General features: G+C 51.0%; 1 protein-coding gene across 5 annotated transcripts in view; it reads right to left on the bottom strand.

Moving 5' to 3' along the window:
- The window catches only part of TSPAN9 (tetraspanin 9), a 193,242-nt gene that overhangs the window by 1,505 nt on the left and 168,714 nt on the right, over window positions 1-23,023 (bottom strand). For all 5 annotated transcript variants that reach the window (XM_079142014.1, XM_079142017.1, XM_079142015.1 and 2 more), the window contains 5 exons: window positions 3,469-3,660; window positions 3,069-3,143; window positions 1,725-1,826; window positions 953-1,084; window positions 518-601 (listed from right to left, as the gene is read on the bottom strand). In XM_079142014.1, the coding sequence (XP_078998140.1) occupies window positions 518-601; window positions 953-1,084; window positions 1,725-1,826; window positions 3,069-3,143; window positions 3,469-3,660 (585 nt within the window). The remainder of the gene's footprint in view (window positions 1-517; window positions 602-952; window positions 1,085-1,724; window positions 1,827-3,068; window positions 3,144-3,468; window positions 3,661-23,023) is intronic.

The following is a 23,023-nucleotide window of genomic DNA, read 5'->3' as shown; positions in this document are numbered from 1 at the left end:
GTGGGGAAAGAAGGAGCTGGCAGCACTGACAAAGACTTGCGCCAGGTCGCCTGGTTGGTTCTAGAGCTCACACATGATGTGAGCTCTCTGGACACAGGTGCTTGGGACCATATTAGTACTTGTTTGTGTCCTTTGACCTGAATCCTGAAAGGGAGTGGTGACCCAGATAAGCACAGGAGGCAGAAAGGGGGCAGCTGTGGCTTCATGGTCACCACAGTGTGCCACTGCTCAAGTCATAAAACTGGTGGCCAGGGGACTGTGTGTGTGTGTTCTCTCTGGCTCTCAAGAGAGGCTCGAGCACAACTGGAGAAGATCACATCAGGTGACATCGGCAACCAACACCTGGCACCCACAGTGCTAAGCTCAATCTTGCTCAACCCGAGCCCAAATGACAGCCCTCGGACAGACCTCAGCCCCCACCATGCACTAGAGGGCTACCTAACGCCCTGTGTTTCCCTCCCTCCTCCGGCTCAAGTGCAGTGTAGGTGAACTGGGGCTCCTCGAGATGCCCCCTCACCTGCATGATGAGGATGCACATTCCCACCGTGCCGAGCACGTGCTTATTCTCATCAAACCACATCTTCACTTTTTCATAGCAGCCCTGGGGATCGAGACACAAGGTGAAGGTCCTGGCACAACGTGAGCTTCCCCAGCTGGGACCCCACCTCACTTTCCCTACCAGCCCCTTTCCTCACTCACACCTTCTGTCCCTTACTGACCCTCCATCTGGTCCTCTTCTCTCTGAGCAGACCCCATCCCACCCAAGGACCCCATTCAACCTTAACCTTGACTCCCCCAATGGCAAGCCCAGCATGCACGTGTGTGCATTCCTGTACAGACACACACACCTGCCTTTTGACTTCAGCCCTGGGTGCCCCCTGCCCACTCCAGAGAGCCCATTCCTGCCCATCTCCCCAGGCCATCCACCACGTGGCACGACTTCCAGCCTCACCGTTCTCCACAAGGGCGTGGTGGCATTTCGCCCACAGCCCTGGGAGTTCTCCATGCAGCAGCGGTCAGGAACTGTGTTCTCCCCCAGGACAGGGTACCAGTCCGTGTAGTCGGTGACCCCACAGCATCGCATCTGCCAGGCAGGGATGGAAAGGGGTGGTTAGAAACCCCACAGTTAGCCCCATCCATCCCAGTCCTTCCTCTGCCTGGGCCAACCCCAACCCCACAGAAGCAGCCATGCTGAGGCTCAGGCAGGAGCCAAAGGGCCTTCTTCTTGCCCTTCTTTGGGCTGCAGTAGAGCCCTGGGGGAGGTAAGCATCTGCTCTAGCCCTCCGCTCATCCACCAGCACCTCCAGATCCTGGCTGTGGTGTAGACCAACCATCCCAAGTTGGCTGCCCACAGATCCACCTGCCAACCCCTCCCCAGGCTGAAAGCGGGATGTCTGTGAGTATCAACTTATTTTCCTCTTAGAATCAGAGCTTGTTGCCTGAGCTGAGCACAACCGTGTGGGCAAATCTTTGCTGAGATAAACCCTAGAGTTCACCCTGAGGCCAAGTCACTCACTAGCGCTCGCTCGCTCGGGCCTTTGCACTCCCTCAGGCTCCCTCAGGCCTCCCATGCTCACCTCCTCATCACTCCTCAGTTGTGTCCCATGGTATAATGCCCAGTCCATTCGTTCAGGCAAATGCCACCTGGGTGGGCAGCCTGCAGTCCCGGGCCAGCACCACCCATCTTTCCACCTGGCCTGGCCTGAAGCCGCCTGCGCCCTCACCTCGGCCTGGATAATGTTCCAGGCGTTCTTCAGCCCCACGTTGTTCTCGGTGTTATACAGCCGCAGCCCTTCCTTCAGGTCCTTCTTGGCGTTCTCGTTCACCTGGCAGGTAGAAGGTGGACACCGCAGGTTGGAGGGACCAGGACACAGCTCCTCTCCCTAACCCTTACCAGGCCAGCTAGGACTGTGGGCAGGGGTGCTTCTGGGTGGGGGAGGGGAGGCAGTGGGGATGGGGGTGGGGCGCCGTGGGCTTCAGTCAGCACCATGAGATGACTGATGCATCTGCTGCCCCCAGCAACCTGACCAGGAAAGCAGACAGCACGCCCTCGCCACCTGGCCCAGCACCAGCCACTCTGCCCTGTCACCCCACACACTGCCCATATGCCTTGGGCAAACAGGGTGGTAGATCAGTTGCTCTGCTCTTGTGTCTACCTCTCGAGCAAGTAATGTGGCCTCTCTCACCTCTGCTTTACCAGCACTATTGGAATAATAATGTCAATTTCATGAAGATTTTGTGAGAATTAAAGGACAACAATTCTCATAAAGAACCAAGAATAGGGCTGACTCGGAAATCCCCCCATGGTATTTCTCTTCCCTGTCACAGGTGCAAAACTAAAGAATTATTGTCTCTAATCCTAGTGATGCCTATAATTTTCTATGTGGTTTGGGCAACCGCTTCCAGAACCCAGAAACAGATATGCACATAGGGAAGAGAGCAGCAAAAGGCCTGCAGAGCCCAAGAGGCCACCAGCTGAGACAACCATTCTCTGTAACACTACTGAAAAGGTTCTCTAATTTGGCTGCAAACCACCCAGCCCTGGAAGGTTGCTAGGGCTCACTCCTGCCATCCTCCTAATCCGAGGTGCAGTCTGGGAGCAGCAGTCTGTCCTGGAAGGTCTCTGGAGATGTAGCTACCCTCTGCTGTTAACCTTACTCAACCAGAGTTGCCTGAAAAGTGCCTCCTTGTTTCCGTCAGGTCACTCTCAAATCATCAGGCCAACGCCCAGTGAGGTGTGAGGCCTTCTCCAAGTGGTCACATGCTTGCATACCTCCAGAACTGGAGAACTCACTGGGAGAGAGACAGTCTACTACCACCCTGGGTAACTAGGATTCTATTTCCTAAGACTATGCAAAGCAACAAACTCCCCAACTGGCTCCAAACTCACCTTCATCTTCTATCCAGGTCTTTCCTGGCTGCCTTTCCTAACCCCCGGGTCAATTCACTTTCTTCACAGGCAGAGTCTGTCTGCACTGTCCTCTGGCCAGGGGAAGAATCCTGGCTTGTCCCAGCCTAACCCCAGGGTCATGAAATTCCATCTGCTGCTCCCTTGCTGGAAGGCTTACCTTGTCCATGTAGACAAAGAAGAGGATGAGCAAGATCAACTCTGCTAGGAGGATGATCAACAGGACAATGAAAAACTGAAAAGAAAAGGTCCAGGCATGGGCACAGGATAGTGGTGATGGCCAGGGGTAGGCAGATACAAATAAGGAGGGTGGGGAGGCAGCACCAGGCAGGACATCCCAGGTCTGGGAGGGGCGCCTCCTCCCAAGGAAACCCAGAGAGACCAGGAGTCCAAGGGCAACTAGGGGCAGGGGTGTGGTCAGGCACAGAACATTCTAGAAGCAATTTCTCTGAGTTCAGATTGGGCACCCATTGGCTGATGTTCTAGGCCTTGCCTATTTCAGTGGCCCAAGTACAGGAAGACCGGTGTTCAAAGGACTGGGGACTTGGGGCCCAACTTACACTGAGGAGGAGGCACTTGTTTTCCTTGATGGCCCCCAGGCAGCCAAGGAAGCCCGTCACCATGACAATGGTTCCTATGGCGATGACTAGGTTGGCTGCAGACAGCGAGGGGAAGCTGGGGGAGAAGGTGGCAAAGTTGCCTTGGGACACGGAGAGCCAGATGCCCACTCCAAGCAGCCCGCAGCCACAGAGCTGGAGAGAAAAGAAAAGCTCATTAGACCCACACGTGCATTCATCTCCCTGGAACTGTAAAGGCTGTCTGTCTCCAGCCCCAGTCCTGAGACACGAAACAGGTGACAGCAGGGCTAGCAGCCAGGTTATGGTCACAGATCCACAGCACAAGACCTAGACAAACCCCACCAATCTGTGCCTCATCTGGTCAATGGGATTAGACCAGATTCATGAACCTCGTCAGTTCATTCTGAGGATCAAACTAAATAAGACAGAGGTATCGAAGGTACTAGATAGGAACAAGCATTGAGCCTATTCCACTTGACAGAAAAGAGGCTCCACCCGGAAGGAGGCCAGCAGAGGGGCACATGAGGACTTGTCCCAGTGTTGGGAGAGAAGGTGAGAGTCTGGTTTCTTAGAATGAGAACTTGCTGTGGGTATGTCCTGTTATCCCAACCAGAAGAGCCATTTGCCACTGTTCTCTGAAGCCTAAAGAACAAGCTTCCCCAGGCAGAGCAAGAAAAGCTCTCATGGGGCCCACTGAGGCCACCCTTGGCACCCACCAAACTAAGCCAGCCACAGGCATGATGGACCCGAAAACTGACCCTCCTTCCAGCACCGCTGGGCTCTGACTAAAGCCAACAGTTCCACCTGGGGAAGCTTCCCTTCCATTGGTGGCAAATCTCAACATCTCTCATTTTATGCTCCACATAGCTGGTACTCCCCGCTCCCTGCACTGGCTCAGGGGACATGAATCAGTCAACCAAGATTCATTATCTACAGCATGCAGCACCCCCCACCAAAAGCTATAGCCACTTGAGAGACCTGCCTTCCAGGGGCCCCCATTCTGGCTGGCTGGGGTTAATCAAAACACAGCATCTATCACCCTACAGCAGTACCCAATAGTGCCAAATAAATGCTATGGGTGTTCAGAGGAGAGGATGGAGGGCAAGAACATTTTACACAAGGCAAAATTATAGATGGTAATGGCTTGGGAGTACAGATTTCAAACTCAGCTTCAGCCTGTCCTGGTTGTAAGACCTTGAAAACACCTTGAATTAAAATAATATTACCTTCCTACTGGACTGTTGGGCAGATTCAAGTGAACTAAAGTATGTGAAGTGGCCAATGCAAGGCACCATTTGCTGAGAAGGAATTTACAGAGCAGCTACTATGTGCCAGGAACTGTACTAATAGCTGTGGCTCCCTGAAGCAAGCACAGACCCCAAGTTAAGGGTCTCTCTTGTTAAGGGACAAAACACAGATGTATGTGGCTAAGACAAAGCAGCTCACAGGCAGAGAGGGCTCTGTCACACACACAGGAAAGTGAAGGGACAGTATTTCCTTCACTCATTCAGCCCACAAACCCAAACTGGATACCTAGTTCTTAAGTCCTAGGCCCTGTCCTCCTACACACTAGGAAAATGACAGGAAACAGTCCCAGCACCCTCACACATTCATGAAGAGTTTCTTATGGGGATATAAATGTGACACTAGCAAAGACATATGAGTTTTGTGTGATGATATAAACCAGGAAGAGAAATAAGAATATGTAAGAGATATAAAGTCACTGGGTACAGGATGGTCAAAGAAGCATCATGGAAAAGGTGGCATTTCAGAAGCAAGCTAAAAAAGAGGGCTGGTGAGCCACAGAAACATGTGGAGAAGGAATGCTCTAGAAAGGGTACAGCAAGTGAAAAAGCTGTACAGGTTGGAACAAGACTGGCCAGTCAAGCTGCCACATGGCTACAACAGAGTAAGTGAGGTGATGCATGGTAGGGGATGAAGGAGGCAGGGTGGCTGGGGGACAGATGAGACAGGATCTCTCAGGTAGGTAAATGTGGGTGTTCTCAGCATGTTCCCACAGCTGCAGAATGATACCATCTGATCAAGTGACTGTGGCTGCCGTTCTGAGAAAAGACCCTGGAGGGCGAAGGGGGCAGACAGAGAGCAATGAGGAGCTACTGTGGGTGACGGGTAAGAGCTGGTGGTGACAGCCCCAGTGGTTTTGGAGAAGCAGTGAAAAATGGTCCAGTTTGAGAGAGACAGTATTGACAGGGCTTGCTGGGCTCTGAAGAATGAGCAGGATTTTGATAAATGGGGAAACTGAAAGAGGGGCCTAGACTAGGCATGGGGGGAAAAAAAGTAGGAGATATTTCCATGTGTTACTAAATCAGATGGTTTAAGGAGTCAGAGGAGATCAGTTAGGTAATTTGAGCAGCTGCCTGGGTTCCACTCACTGTAGAGTGGCCCTGCACCTCTCTCACTCTAAAGCAGCCCCAGGTGGAACCAGGTCAAGGTTCCCCATGCCCAGTGCACACACCCAAACCGAGCATCACATAACTATGTAGGGGGCAATGATGCCATCATCCTCTGTGACCACTAGGTGGCGCTCCAGCCTGGCTCAGACGCTCTTTGGGTTTTCCCTTGACATGTGAAACTCCATCTAACTTGTCACTCTGACTTTCTTCAAATCTGGTCAGTTTCTGTGCTGCCGTCTCAATTTTTCTTTCATTAATCATACCCTGAAAAATTCATGATTTTCAGGCTGAAGATTTATGACTAAAAGTTGGACCCTGGAATGAGTAAGCTGAAATCCTGCAGATATTCACCACAGGTAGAAGAGCCTGTGAAAGAGACCTTTGGGACCCCTGGAGCTACAGGATGCCCCCACAACCCTGCAACTGGAGACACCTAGGGCCCCCAGGCCTCAGAGCCTGGAGGCCCTCAGAGCATAGCCTTTTCCAGAAGGTACTGCTCACTGGAAGCTGGCTGGGGTCTCCATTTCCCTGGGGTCTCCATTTCCCTGGGGTGGGAGAATCTTGCTGTGATGCCCAGGAGCCTCTCTCTGGGACACCTCAACAGTTCAGAATCTCCCAGGGGCTGGCCATCTCTTTCAACTGGTCCTCTGGCTTCATATTCCACATCCTTTGACGTGGTCTACAAGATTCTCAGACACCCTGTCCAGAAGCCTACCAGGGGGCCAGAGCCAGAGCCTTGTCCCCACACTTGCTTCCCTTCTCACCAAGGTCCCACCCAGCCCCAGGCTGATCCCAGGCAAGATCTGCTGCCTGTGAGTGTAACAATCCCCATCCATAAGCAGCCTGCCCCTAAGTCCTGGCAAGTCTTCCTCTCAAAGCCCTCATACCTGTTCCCTGCCTCCCATGAGGCCACACCCCTCCAGCTCTGGGGCATCTCACACAATGTCTGCTGCTCAGTAGGGTCTGCACAGTGCAATGTGATGCCACACACATCCCCACTGCCACACTCCCATATCCTCAGGGTCTCCTGCTGAAATGAACCCTCTGTTCCCAGTTTTGGAAGACTCAACACCAGCAGAGCCTTCAGGAGAGAAGAAAACATGACGATCAGGCCTTAATCTTACAGATAAGGAAACTGAAGAAGGATGTGACGGCCACACAGCCAGGCTGGAACAGGACTGTGTCTTGACCTTGGGGGCAGACTCCTCCCCAGGAGACCTGTGAGCACTTGCTGTGTCTCCCACCAACTGACAGGTGATGAGTGCCAAGACAACCCACCTCAGCCCCACACCAAGGCGAGGTCCCGCAGCACTGTCTACCTCTGGCTTCTGTTTCCTGGCCCACATAGAGCTGCCTGTATCCTCTTTCCAAAATGCCTCTCATCACACTGCTCCCTAGTGTGACCTTAAGATTCTGTAGCTCTCCAAGGCCCAACTCCTTTAAACTGTGGGATTTAGCCTAGATCATTGCTCAGGTCCCTTCCAGCATGAGCCTAGCCAAGTCCAAGCCAAACTGCTCTCATCCCTGAGGCCAGAAGTTCTCAGGCAGGAGCAGTTTGCTCCCAGCGGGGCATGCAACATGGCTCGAGACATTTTTGGTGATGCTCTTGGCATGTGGTGGGTAGAGTCCAAGGACACTGCTAAACACCCATGGTGCTCAGGACAATCCCCCACAATGAAGAAGGACCTGGCCCCAAATGTCAATAGAGTTCCCCATGCCAGGTTCCCACCCTTTGGCTGTCAACTCCTTGAGAACACAGCTATGGGAAGAGGAGCCTGGTATGCTCCCATCAGGGCTGGCTAAAGACAGGGCTGGTTCTGAAGGGGATGCACGACACAAGAGAAGTGCTGGAAGCCTCCAGCTGGGGCAGGAGCAGGTGGCTGTGAGCAGGGGGGAGGAGTGGACAGCAGAAACAGGTCTGTTGCAGAACTGGACAGCAACGCCTGCCCTGGACAGGTGGGAGGGCAAGAGGACAGCTCAGGGAGAGGGTCATGCAGGGGTGGGCCTGGAGGATCAGGGCAGGGGAGCGGCCCCATGTGAAGAGAGCCAGGCACAGGAGGGAGGCAAGGCCTGGGAGGCACAGTCAAAACTCAGTGCCAGAGAGCTTAGCTGGTGGCATTCGGGAAAATTCCCTTCCAAAACCAGAGGGTTGTCTCAATCATGATGACCGGGCTATCATCAAGTACGAGGCTGGAGAATCTGGGACGGGGTAGGGTGACTCAGGGAATTGGGACCCAGCCAACGTCAGCAATGACTGATCCGAGGTCACCAGTCACCCCTGGTGTGGTCCAGGCCTGACCAGTGCCCTTCTCCAAACAGGGTCAGGCTTAGGGAAACTCCTGAGCCCCAAGCTTCCCCTTCCCCTTGCTGGCTTCCCCAACTGAGGGCATTTCAAAATAGCTTCAATTCAGGGCTCCAAAGAAATCCACATCCAAATTTGAGAAGATAACTCCCACCCTTGCATTTGCCCAGAGCCTCCGTGAAGGCCGGGATTTGTGTGTGTGTTCACGGTTAAATCCCTATGACCCAGAACAGCACCTTACGCTTGGCATGCTGCCTCCAACCCCTTTTCCAGGGTTATCTTGTCTGGGCCCTGCACAAGGGGCAGAGAGAGGAGCCTCAAGCCGTCCAAGGGTCTCCCTCATCTCCCTGGAACCTACCCAACACAAGCACAGCAGGTAAACTGAGGCCCAGGCAGGCTGTGTGAGGCTGTGAGCCAACACTCCACACTCCTCACTTATTAAGCCAGTGCTAATCAGCCTCAGCTCCCCACAGCATTCCTCCTCATCACCAGTTTGAATCATATTGATTTGTAGTCTTAATACATGCTTCTGCCATGTGTCTCACATATGTGCCACCTGGGCACCATTTCTCCAGCAATGAGGCCCACACACTGCCCTCCCCCTGAGCCTCCACCCCCACCTGCAGGAGCTCAGGACAACCACTACTCACAGCTCCTCTCGCTGCCCAGTCTCTCACCAGTGTGGAGGTGGCTCCCCCTGGGGGAAGACCTGGGCCAGGCAGGACTCAGAGCGGCACATCAAGGCCCCCCAACCCTTGTGTAGATGTGACACACCCTCACCAAACACGATGTCTTCCAGGACCCAGGTTCATGGCTGATCCATTTTCTTCCACCGTAAGGTCCAGAATATGCCTGGAATACTAAATATTGGTTCAAAAGATAGATGGATGGATGGACCAACAGATGGACGGACAGATGGATGGATAGATGGATAAACAGAAGAGGGATTGAGTGTGCAGGTCACAGCCTGGGAACAGGACCAGACCCAGAGACACACCCCCTTGAAAAAGAAGCCCTCTGTGCATCCCATCCTCCCCAAACCTAGAACCCCAGGGACCCCCAAGTTCCTGCCACTCACTCCCACCCCAGCTCCTCACTGACCTGGAGTGAGGCGCCTGCTCCCTGGCCCAGCCCCTCTCAGAGCCCTGCACACCCTCTGGCATTTTAATCCCCACAGCCTCCTGTGTGCACAGCCCCCTCAGACACTTGGCCTGGATGGACCAGTGTCCCTGGTGGCTCCCCAACTCAGCCCCTGGCACTCCTGCCACCTTCAGCCCTTCTGTGCTTTCAGGAGCCCTCTCCACTGCTTTCTATGAGCAGGGACAGGCCCAGAGTTTAATGGCATTTAATAAATTAGTGGATATAAAATTTAAAAAAAAAATCAAAACGGCTTTAATTTCACAGCCTGACACGCGGACTAGTAACGACCTGCCCCGCCCTGGGAGAGGCCAACCTGCCAAGAACTTCACTGCAGAGAGCAAGAGACAATATATCAGCTCCAGGAGAGGGGCTGCTACTTTGTATTTCAGACGGCCCTTGCCTCTGAGGGCCCCTGCAGCTCATTCATTCTCACAGCCATAAAGGGAGACAGGCGGGACTGGGAATGAGCGCAGAGCAGGATCATGCTTCCAATTCTGCACGGAGGGAAATGAAGGGACAAAGTCACAGAGATGGCTTTGCCAAAGTCACCCAGCAGGCAGGAGGATCACAGCTCCGCACAGCAGGAGGTGACCGTGCTGGGCACCCAGGTCTCAGTGCTTGCTGTCTGAACATGCACCCCTTCCTCTTTTTGCACAATCCTGCTTAAGAATTCTTTCTATTGACCCAAGAATTCACTTCCCTGTGACTAACATGCATCAGTTCTTGTTTTGCCCAAGAAGCTCACCAAGAACAAGTGTGACAGGCCTTTAAATATTTGACAACATATATCTAACGCCATTCTTTCCCAAGTCTCCTCCTAGCCTATTTAAGGGCTTTTACACCTTTCACCTCTGAGTCACCCTCCACTGTTCATCTCTGTCTCAGACTGAAAGTCAGACTCCAGCTACAGAAGGACCAGCACAGAGTACAAAGATACTACTTTACCCTCCCACACTCTGATTGCTCTACTACTCCTAATCCAGCCTAAGCTGCACTGGCTTGACTGGTAGCCATAGCTGTTTTCTCCCACTGAGTTTGCACATAATTTAAAGCCAAGTGGCAATATTCCTTGGTCATTCTCTTTGGGACCATTTTTTTCTCTCTATGTCTTCACAACTACACTTTTCAGCCCCAATTCACCAGCTTATAGGTGACAGAGAGATCACACCATATTTCTGAGCCTAATTTTTCTCCAAATAAACATTATGTAAAGCATTTGCATATCTACAACCCAGTTACATTTGATTATTTCAGAATGGGGTTATTCTCTTTAATAAGATGGCCTAGGAGACAACATTAAACACTGTCAAGTGCAAGGGACAGTGTTTGGGAGATGCACATCTCTATAGCTCATAAGACTTGAATCATACAATCTGGGGGGGAGCAGCTTTCTCCAGAGAACTTTGTCACCCCTTCCCCATTTCACCAAAAGCCCCTATCAGCCTATGCTACTCATCACCAAAAGCCCAAAGAGCACATGGGGATTGAAGAGTCCATGGCAAGGGGGACCCCATAAAGATGGAGGACAGTTCCATGCCACCCTCCACTGGGCTGAGGCCCTGAGACAGGAGCTCCTGTCCACTCACCAGCAGTCCCAGCCTCCCACAGGCTGCACCAAAGGCTTGGTATCCTCTTGTCCAGGGAGGGGCAAGTTGCTTGGGTTGAAGCAACCATCTTTCTGGCCTGGCCTCAGCACAGGGCATTTGCTCTTCTGAGGACCTCACTCTAATCTCAGTGTCTGTGGACTCTAGGGTGGCCCAGCCCTGGAGGAAGGAGACTGGGGTCTGTGCATGGGTCTCAAAGCCCAAGCAGGGGGCTGAGAAATGCCAGTCCCTGCAGAGTAAGGGCCCAGGACTACTTGGGTCTGCCTTGTGCTGTTGTCCCAACACGGCTCATTCCTCTGCCTGGGGGAAAGGGAAAGAGGTCAGCAGAGCCACAGAGCTCCCCCAACACCCCACAACCCCCACATTCCCAGGCCATCTGGACTCCCCACATCTGACAGCAGTAGGCCGCAGGGCAAGCTTCTCAGGAGACAGGTTCTCTCCATCGTCTCCAATTGACCCACAGCTCTGCACCCTGGGTGGGGACTTGAAAAGGGAGGTGGAGACAAGTTCTGAACCCCAAGAGGGCCCACGTGGGGCTGAGGCTGCCAGAAGGAACAAAGCCTGAGGACCAGCCCCCAAAAGGACCACAAAATGACTTGTGGCCAGGATGCCAAAGAGCAGCCCATGATACAGCGTATCTGCCAGCCTCGTGAAGGAGGAACAATCATTCACCAGTCCATAAACATTGACTGCCACACCACAGCCCTTCCAGGGCAGGCCTCACACGTGCAGGGCAGAACCACACTTTCCCAGTCCACCACGCTCCCCTCCTGGCCATCCCCACACTGGTGATGCATGGTGTGCAAATATGACTGGGCTCAGTGGGTGTAGAGAAGAAGGCACATGTGGGCACATTTGTGACTCCATGTTCCCAAGCTCCTCTTGGCCCATTCAGCTTACTGCTGGCAGTAAGAGGCTGTGGCCCACAGATTCTGAGATTTGGCTCCATGCCCTGATGGACCGAGCAAGCAAGAGGACCCAGCTGCTTCCCATCCCTATTTGGGAACATACAAGAGGTCGGAGGTTAGAGCTGATGGGCCAGGCATGAGGAAGAACATCCCCAGGAGGGATCCACTGTCAGACCCTCCATGGGAGGTCTGTGTCCTCAGAGCAGTCCCAGGACTGCCCTGTGCTGGACAGTAGGATGATGACGACCCTGGACACACACTTTCTCTACATTCTGGAACTTGTCAACACTCAACAGGAAATGGCATGGAATTCAGGCCATCCAAGCCCAATGACACCCGCAGCCGGAGCCTGGTGCAGGAGGGGTGCCCTCCCTGCAGATATGCAGCTCTCACTGTGTGACCGCCCGGGGCCATGGCTGCCAGAGATCCTGCACCCAGAGAGGACATGAGGAGACAACCTTGGACCACAGTGCAAGGCACTGTCTCAACTCCCAAGGTCACTATGAAGTGGGAGGAAGTACCAAGGATTCAGAAGAGCTTGTCAGAGGGGTCTGGAGAAAGGATTTTCCAATCACCACTTTATTTTTTTCCTCCCTACATTTGTTTTATTTTGTATATCTGGGGAGGAAGACATTTCTGACATCAAAGCTCAGAGTACTACTACAGCTAGCGCTGCTGGGGGAGGCAGGGATAGGCTTAAGAATCCAGCCTTCAAGGACCACACTAAAACTGGCCTCAAGAAGGCAGAATGGCCAGCAGCCCAGATCTCAGGACCTGGCACCCAGGGGAGCAGTGAGGTGCTATGTGGCCCTGGCAAGTCACTTGCCCTTCCTGAGTTTTCCTCGCTAAAAGCAAGGAGAGTGAGGGGTGTTGTTCAATGTGTGTGAGGTCCCGAATTTCGTCCCCAGCATTGCAAAAAGCAAAGCATGAACGAGAGAAAAGCACCTCATGCACTTGGGAACACTGAGGGTAAACGGGATTATGCCCACTATGTACTTTAAGTTCCCCAGAATATGAACATCACACAAGCTATCGTACTTCTATTCAAACTTTTTAGAAGCGGGGAAAGGACGAGGATCCTTGAATTCATATTACGTAGTTCTGGCAAAGAGCTCAAGTTGTCTGGGAAACTATAACTCATCCATCAGGACAGGAATCAATGATGCTGAGATGGGGTTGGGGACCCTCTCCTGTTTGGGGAAAGCACTCCCCCCCCCCATGAGAAGTCACTTGTTCCAAGCACCTTTATTCCACTGCTCATTCCACCTATCAGAGTGAAGTTCTTTAATAATGCAACACGGGTCATCTTCCACAGCCCACATTACACATACAGATATGGGGAGAGATTGTGGCTGACAACCAAGTCCATCTCTCTCCCCAAGACAGCCACCCACAAACTCTTGCCATAACTCCTTGACATGGCTAACACAGGATTTGCCTTCTCTCTAGGGATCCAATGCCCACAGCCTGATTATTTGCACTGCCAGCCAAGAGCTGTGTCCACCCACGCCAGGATTTTGGCATTTCTGACATGCTTTGTAGGGGACACGGGCCAGTTAAGTTCAGGTCTTTCTGCCAGAGATGGTCTCAGCACCAACTTAAGTGACAACCTGAGATCCCTCCCTGCCTAAGCCAAGCTCTGCCACCTCCTGGCGCTCCTGACAGAGGGGAGACAGGGGCCTGCTTTTCAACTCATGCACAGCAGTGCAGGTTACCTGGCTGGAAGCTGCCTGTCTACAGTGTCACCAGGCATGCTCATTCTAGGTCATGAGCTCTGCCAAGGAGCCAGGCCTCATTCACAGCACCTGCGGCCTGACACCATCTTCACTCAGCCCTGCCCTGATGCTGCACAGGTTAAACCCAGGCACTCTCAGGGACAGACTGTGTGCCAGCCCATCTCAACCCACTGGGGGCTACTTTTGATTCCCCTATTTATAGATGAGAGAAGGTAAGCACAGAGAGGTTAAGTGGTGAAGGAACCCAGGAAGTCTGACTTCAGCAGCCACATTCCTGCCCATCGCACTACACCGTAGACCTCAGTCATCCACTGGCTTGTTCTCAAATATGCCAGAAAGGGTGTCATCTGGACATGGCCCTGCTTTGAGAAAGGAAGGCTAGCTATGGTGTACTACACATAAGCAAGCTTCAGGGACCTGGAGAACCACATGTAGACTCGTCTCCTAGTCTAGAAGAGAATAGAGCTCTAGTCTAATGTGGTTGCGTAGTTTAACACACGAGTCACAAAGACCAGTTGGACAGTATAAGACAAACATTGCTGACAAAGGTGGTGTAGATGCAGTAATGCTGAGGGTGGTGACAAGGCTGGCACTTCTCTGGGAATCAGGGGCTGCGACAAGCCCTTACCACACACACCATGGACAGCAGTTTCCATTATTTCCCCCATTTCACAAATGGGAACACTAAGGATCAGAGGAGTTGAATATGTCACCCAAGCTCACACATGGAGTTGACATAGTGGGATTTTAATCCAATTTTCTGTGACTCTGAATCTCATGATGATATACTTCTATGGGTCTCCTTCAGGCCTAGGAAATATTCAAAACCTTATTTTAATAAACATTTACAACAATTTTCTATTTCGGTCTGAGTCGAGGGAGGTGAGGAGCCAGAAACACAGGCCTAGGGTCAGGGAGAAGCAAGTAGCCCACAGTGGCAGGGGTGCTGGGCAGGGACTTGACTGGGGAGCCTGGCACTGCAATATGGGTCCAGGTGTGGCAGTACAGGGGAACAGGGGACATACACAGGATGCAGGGCACTTAGAGGGAAAAGGACAAGTGTCTGGGCCCAGGCCCAGGAAGGGTGTGAACAGGGGGTACGTGGGAGACAGTGGAGGTGACGAAGACTAGATAGTGCCCCCACTTTGCTGACTGTGCAGAATTGTGAAAATTGTTACCTTTGCAAGAGAGAAGGAACAAAAGAAACCAGTGTGGAGTGTCCCTTTTTGCTCCTCTGTCTCCACGAACAGAAGAGTGTGTGCAAATGACAACTATCCTTTGATATTTGTTTTCCAGAGAGCACTACCACGTATGCTATCTCGGCAAAGGCCACAACAGTCTTGCGAGGAGTTGTTATCCCCTGTTGTAGATGAGGATCCTGGAGCCCAGCAGAGTCCAGTCTTTATCTTCGCAATGCCTAGAGCTGACAGATATGATAGGCAAGGACATTATGAATAGCCACCGAGACAGAGTTTCAGAGGAAGGCACGGAAGCATCTCTAAGGCTTCCCACTTTTTGGAAAGGGATGACAGAGACAGGCTGACTAGGTGCCTGTCTAGTAGAAGTAGAAGGTAGAAGTCTGCGCTGAGCTCAGCCCGTGCCAGCTGCTGCAGCCCCTGAGGCAGTGTGAAGGAGTCCTCCCCTGGGAACACACAAGCTGGCTGAACATATAAGACTAAGAGGCAGACACAGTGTAGGGAACATGGGTCAATCCTGGACAGTGTGGGTCAGAGACAGTCCTGAATGACTCTGGTTATGAAGCCAGGTAGACCAGGTTCAAGTTCCAGATCCTTTCATTGACCAGCTGGGGGATTCTCTAGTGCTTATTTTTTAAATGAGGCTTTAATGGTTTCTATCACACAGAGTTGTAGTCAGAATTAAATGAGATTCATGAAAATAAACTTCTTAGCATGGTGCCTTGTACACAGCCATAAATGGAAGCCATTATTAGTATTTATGGCCTGCAGTCATCATTCACCCAGGTGACGGAAACCAGGCAAAACAGCTGTAAGACAGAGTCAGCGGTGGAGAGAGGCAGGAAGGTATTGCTGGGTTAGACCCCTGGGCTGTCTCCAGCCCCAAGTCCATGCACCATGTGGCCAGGTATCTGGCCTTGCTGGCCTCCCTGAGCCCTTGTCAGCCCAGGCAGAGGCAGCACGCACCCACCCAGACACGCTTGACTCACTGCCGGCCTCTCAGTCCCCAGCCACCCATCTCCGGGAGGCGGCTCGCTTTCCCGATTTGCAGCATGCTTTCTTTTGGCAGGGAGCTGCTGCCGTCTGTGCTCTGGACCGTAAAACAAGTTTTCATCAATAAATTAAGATAAGCGGAAAGCCAGCTTCAGAGGAGGCGGGCTGAGGCAGGCAGGAAGGCAGGCGGGTGAGAAGTCACTCTGTGACCCAGAAGGGACCATTGTGAGTCCCAAGCCAGACTGGGGTTTCCCACCCCCTCTTGCTGGATCACAGGTGTCCCACTGGAGCAGGGCTTCTCAGGGATGGGGAGATTCAGGAAGGCAGTTTGCTTCCCTCTGGCCCTATTGTATCCTGGGGCAGGTGAGCCAAGTGCAGTGACAGGGAAAGGCCAGTTCTCAGCAATGCTTGGAGCCACCGACATGATCTACTGTGTTAGACAAACTAATTCATTTGGGCACTTGCCTGCCCAATTACTGACACTATAAAAGCTCCTCTAAAAGTAAAAATGTTCTCAGAGCACCTGGCCCCTCCTCACTGTGAACCTCCACTCCTCCAAGTGCACCTTCCTCACCCCAGCCTCCAGACCTTGCAGCCTCCCCACCTCAAATGCCTCTCTCTTCCCCAGGGCACTCCTCAGTGCTACCTCCCCAACTGCAGGGCCCTCAAGGCCCAAGCATAAGCCCTGGTTCCTTGGCCAGGTTTGCCAGCCCCTCCCACCCGACAGTCTGCTCTGCCCATCAGCCTGAGAACGTTCTCCCACCTGGTGAGTGCTGACCTTTGCAGGGTACATGCTTTGACTGCAGATGGCTGCAGTGGGCAGGAGCTCCCCTTCAGACTTCTCCATGCATAATGCTGGGCACAGAGTGGCCTCCTTTGGAAATAGCAAAATATCAACCACCAGAGCACCCGTGAAGGAGGGAAGGGGGTCAGCAGAGCAAAGCAAGCAACAGGGCACCCCTCACCCCATGCACTAGTGCACAATCTCCTTCAGGCCCTGGCACCCTAAGCAGGATGCAGCATATGGCAGGAGAAGGGCCATCTGTCTGTCCACCACCACACGCAGTGAAGAGTACATCTCGCATATGTTTATGAGTTAATAGACAGGTAAGCCTTCAGGTAAAGTAGCGTGAAGAAGCTCAATAAGCACAGCACACAGACCAGGTGCTGTTCATCAGTTGCATAACTTGGGGCAAATCAACAGACTCTGCTGAGCCCCCATCTATAAAACACAGGTGGAACCAGTAACACCCAAAGCCCCTTCCAGCCCTAAGATCCTATGCCTTCTCTTCCCCTTACTCCATTCCTGGCTGTAAGATAGGAAACGTAAGACAGATGCCATCAGTCCATTTTTATAGGCAAGCAGGCTGAGGTCCCTCAGGATAAGTGACTTGCCTTCAGAACTGGGAGGTTGGAACCAGGCCCTGGTGCCATCTGAAGAGTGGCCCCACTTTCTCAGGGAAAAAGGAAGGAAATGGTGTCCACCAGGCACCAGGTGAGCCAGACTGGGCCATGCCAGGTCATTTACCTCACCCTCTTGTTAGATGGCATCATGATACAAGTCCCCTGGCTAAGGAAACCAAGGATCAAAAAAGCAAATTGCTTAGTATCCCCTGGTCAAGGTCTGACACCACAGATGCACCACCCTGCCTCAGGCACTGACCATCAAAATATACACAAACACAGAGAGGGAAGTTGGCAAAGTCTCAGGCCACAATGACATAAAATCAAGACTGCTAATTATACCCCAACCTGGATATAATCAGAATCGACTGCTTCTGAGCCCAAGCACTTCCCATATCAAGTGAAGTCATGTGAGCCCATATGAATCAGTGGAGGCTGGGGGAGACTCAGGGGACCTCAAGCTCTAAGAGAGATCCCAACTCCTCCCCTGCTCACCTGGCTCTTCCCCCACAGCAAGGATAATTGCTCTCATCACCACAGCCTGGAGGGGGGAAATGATGCCATTTTATAAAGGGCAACAGGGCATTGGGGGTGGGTAACCTACACGTTAAATTGCGAGCTGGCAGGAGGAGCTAAGAACAAAGTTCAGTGAACAGAACAGAAACATATTGACAATAGCAAAAAGAAACAATTACTACCCATTTTTTCATATGAGATCCAAGGAATAAATTTGCTCTTGCTTTTGCTTATTCAACAGAAACAGAGGAAGGGGGGGGGGGGAGGAGCAGTAGCCAGAGAGACAAGGAGGACAAGGCAGAGTGCAGACGCTTGCACTTCGTGGCTCAGTATTTCCCTTCAGCTCTCAAAAGTGTTTTGAGAGGTGGCAGGCACTGGAGACGAAAGCAGCAACATTGTAAGTGGAGGGACTCAGGGTGCTGCCTCCAGGTACCCACACAAACCAACCGGGGTTGGTGCCATTCCCACCCATTTGGGGGCTTGGCATCTCTGGAAATAGAAATTACTTCTTAAAAAAAGATTTTACTTGGATATAGAACCTTCAAGATTCCCGGCACAGCTGCTCCAGGGAGCTAGCATCTGGCTTCATTTCAGAAAAACTCTGACCTCCTTTGCAAAACCAAACCTCCAAGGTAATCCTACAGATTCTGCCTTTTCTGCAGAAGGCACCTCGGTCCAGAAAGCCACCACCACTCAGAGGGACAGAGCAGGGCAGGAGTCGCTTCTGTGGGAGGTGGTATAATTCTACACCAAGGGTCCTAGCAGTCATGAAAGCACCATGTCATCAGCCTGTGGACATGACACTATGGGAGCTGGAAATCCCAGGACACAGGTCAGGATCTTGTCACCTGCACCAGGTGCACACACCTGAGGACACCTCAGGTCTTCCTTTCTCAGCTCATCAGGAGGACAGTAACGATGGTTTCCTAGTGTGCCCCTGTTGCATATCAAGTTAAAATACCCAAGACACCTTGCATCAAAAATACTTCCTTCCCAGGTATCACATGCACCCTGAATGGCATCGTGTGAATCAAGTATCTGTCCTCGTTTTCTGAAAACGTGCTTCTCCTCCCATAGCTCTCCTAGGGATGTGCCTCTCCATCTGGGAGTTGAAACTTAGCCCTGGGACCAGTAAAGAAAGCATATTCTGGAGTCAACATCTGGGCTCTGAATCTCAGCTCTACCCAGACCAGATTTTGTATCACTTGACCTGAATCTTCATCTGTAAAATGGGAATTAAAATACTACCTCACCCAAAACGCATTTGGTACGTCTCCAGAAGGTTGTAGTGAACAGTAAATAGGACCAGATGTCTAACGCTCTTAAAACAAGAACATGGCCTAACACAGAGCAAGTACTCATAAAACTATCAACATCTTAGTGTTGACCTTCCACAGCCCATCCACCTCCAGTCCTAGGCCATGGCCCTGCAGACGTCCTGGGCCCCTCTTCCTCTCCTCTCCCACACGCAGCTCTGGTCTCATCCCTTTGGGTGAACACTGGAAAGGTGTCCCTATCGGTCTCCCTACCTCCTCCTGCTGCTGCCACAATTCAAACACTCTGTGTGGGATACATCACGCCTCACCTTCAAGACTCCAGAAGCCCAATCGTCCACAGGATGTGGCTGGAGCACCTCAGCGTGGGGTTTGTTCAAGACCTTCAAGAGGCTTGTTTTCCATGAATTTGCTTCTATGTACTATAATGGGTACCTGTCCCTCTGGGGACGCACGCCACGTCTCTTGGCCTGTGTGCCCCTCCTCTTTTCCTCCCTACCACATGCCCTTCCTTCCACTCACCACCACTCAGCAATGCCAGTCGCTTCTCTGAGGCCTATCACCTCTACCTTCCTGCCCCTCTGGAGCACGAGATACCTTCCTCACAGCACTTAGCACATTTTGTCCTGTGGATGTTTGTTTCTTGTTGGACTTGTGCCTCTCTGCAGGCAGGACCACGTCTTGCTGACTTTGCTTCTCCTACAGTGCCTTGAATAGAACAGGCTCCCAAAAGACAGTTTTCAAGGGGAACTATATTTTCACTGAAGGCAAATCACAACAGCATGGGACTCTGGATGGTACAACCAGCCTACACCTAGCACCCTGGGGAAAGAACTGCTTGTATGCTGCCAAGAACCATTAGGGTCAAGCAAGTCCCACTTCTTTATCTTTTTTTATTTGTTCTTTTTAGATATACTTGACAGTAGAATGTATTTTGACATATTATACATACATGGAGTATAACTTCCCATTCTTGTGGTTGTACACGATGTGCAATTACACGATAGTGTATTCATGTATGAACACAGGAAAGTTATGTCCAGTTCATTATACTGTCCTTCCCATTTCCCCTCCCTTCCCTTCATTCCCCTTTGCCTAGTCCAATGAACTTCTATTCTTCCCTCAACCCCCTTATTGTATGTTAGCATCCATTTATCAGAGAAAACATTCAGCCTTTGGTTTTTTGGGACTGGCTTATTTCATTTAGCATGATAGTCTCCAGGTCCATCCATTTACCTGCAAATGCCATAATTTCATTCTTCTTTATGGCTGAGTAATATTTCATTGTGTATATATACCACATTTTCTTTACCCACTCATCTGTTGAAGGACAGCTAGGTTGATTTCATAGCTTAGCTATTTGTGAATTGAGCTGCTATGAACACTGATATGGCTGTGTAACTATAGTATGCTGATTTTAAGTCTTTTGGGTATACGCTGAGGAGCAGAAAGCAAATCCCACTTCTGTGAACACCAAGGACATCCAAATTCTTCTCTGGCACATACAGGCTGTTTTATAAATGGGAACAAATCCCCATCCCCACCCCAAGGTGTGTAATAATGGGAGCCACTGATGGACTTCCTCTGTGTAACTCAGGCACGCAATCCTACTTTCTTTTCCTAGTTGTTTATTACGCATAAGCTATACCAGGAACTGGGACTAGCAGCACTGGGCACTTTGTGGGATTTCAGAAGGTTCCGAGGGACCCAATAATGAGACAAAAGTGGGACAGCCCTGACTCTGTGCTGCAGACTCTGCAGACTCATGTAGTCACTTGCCAATTTGTCGTGTCCATTTGGATGCCCCACAGGCATCTTTTTTTGTTACCTTTTAGAGCATAACCTTCCATTCTGTATTGGCATATGCACTGACACATGTACACACACACACTTACTAAACTAAACATGACATTTTGCTTACTGGGAGTTAGACTCTAATATTATTCTATTTTCTTTTTTTTTTTTTTTTTTTGTGGTGCCAGGGATTGAACCCAGGGCTTTGTGCATGTGAGGCAAGTACTCTACCAACTAAGCTGTATGCCCCGCCCTGCTATCTTTTTTTTTTTTTTTTTTTTTTAATTTAACAATGGATCTTCAACACTGTTCTACAATTCAGCTTACAACTTTTTATTACACAGGGCTCACAGGGATCTTACACTTACTAGGTTCACAGCAGAAATCTTTGTGCTCAAGTCACAGGGAACCTAAGAGTCATCAGCAGTGCTTCCCGCTTCCTCACACCCCACATCATCCATCAGGAAGGTATTCCAGCTCTGCCTCTAAGCTCCATCTCCAGTTGCTGTGGTTTGGAGGGGTCGCATGTAGAACAAATCCCAAGGTTTTTTCTGTGGCTTATAAGACCTGGCCTCTGCCTTCCTGGCTCCTACCTGCTGTGTTCCCACCCATTGGCCTGTCAGGTCGGGAGGCACATCACACTAGTTTGCATCCATTGTTTCCTTTGTCCAGAATGTTCTTCTGGCAATCACATGTACATGAGGTAGCCATATGGTTGGCTTGTTGATTTTTGTTTTATTGTACGGGGGACTGAACCCAGAGGTGCTCTACCACTAGGCTACATCCTTCCTTATTTTTTGTTCTGAGATTGCTTCTCGCTATTTTGCTAAGACTGGCCTTGAACTCCCGATCCTCCTACCTCAGACTCCTAAGTAGCTAAGATTCCAGGTGTGCCCCTCTGCAACTGATGGTTGGCTCGTTTATCTATTATTGTCTGTCTTCCCTGCTAAATGTGAGCACTGTGGGAGTTGATCCCTGACTTATTCCTTGTATCCCTACAGTGCGCAGCACTGTGCCAGGCCCATAGTATAAGCTCAATAAATACCAGAAAGGACAGCAGGAGGGAGGAGACCGGAACTTGAAAATCTTCTGTTCTTGGGAACTTGCCTCTAAAGTACACACTTTTCTTTAGTATCATGTACAAATATGTAACAACCAATCCCATCAGGTACAATTAAAATGTACCAATTAAAACCATGGAAAAATAAAACTTTTAAAAAATAAAAAAAAAATTTAAATAAAAAAGTGCCATTTAACTTATATGAATTGAATTTCTAGAGCTTCACCCAGATCCTAGGAGTGGCAGCAGGGATCTCAGTTACAACAAAGAGAAAATGCCAGAGCCACTAAGAATGAGAAAAAACAAGGGCCAGGAGCCAATGGGCTCAAGTGAGTTAAAATCACTGCCCTGATGTGTGACCTTAAGAAAGTGACTTAGTTAAAAAAAAAAAAAAAAAAAAAAAAAAAAAGAAGTGACAACCTCTCTCTGCCTAATTCCTAACTTACGTTAAACAAAAAAAAAAAAAAAAAAAGAAAATGAATCAGACCCAACCAAACTCACTGGCTGAAATAAAATAAATCAGACCCAACCAATCAAACTCACTGGCTGAATGAGCACAGTGCCTGGTATAGAGTGGATGTGCAGGTAAAACACCTTTTTTTCAAAGAATGTTGGGAGCTCCAACCATACTCTCTTCTAATCAAAGTAACTCCTCCTCTGGCTCCCCAGGTGCTGGGCTGCCTAGGTGTCACCATCAGGCACCTTCACCTCAGCTTCTCACCTAAGGACAAGAGGCACTGCGGGAGTGTGGTGGTACTGCTGGAGGGCTCTGGGAGGAGTCTACCATGCCACCCACTAAGACCATGCGTGAATGGTGTGCACCAAGATTCTGCTGGTGGTTCCCAAGGGAGAACTGGCTCCAGATGGACCTGTCACCCTCAACCATGGCTGGGGGTTGAGGGGCGGGTGCTGGTCCTGGGAGCAGGCACCTGGGACAGGGGCAGGCCATGGTTACTCAAGGCTTCTTGGGTTCTCCAGTTATCCTGAGCTCCTTACAGCCTTGGTGGAAGGGAAAAGAGAAGAAAGGAGTCCCAAGATCACCTGACATCTTGACCTCCAACACAAAGTAGCTGCAAAAAACACCCCCACTTATTGCTCCCTGAAGAAGATGACACAAGCAACTGCCCAGGCCAGAAATGCTCATCAAGGTCTCCCTCCTTCCAAAGTGATCGAGGGTCTATTCTCTCCTCCTCCAC

Source organism: Sciurus vulgaris (assembly GCF_902686455.1).
Source record: "Sciurus vulgaris genome assembly, chromosome: 5".
Taxonomy (NCBI): Eukaryota; Metazoa; Chordata; class Mammalia; order Rodentia; family Sciuridae; genus Sciurus; species Sciurus vulgaris.
The sequence above is the reverse complement of the archived record's forward strand: the minus strand, read 5'-3'. Positions and strand labels throughout refer to the sequence as shown.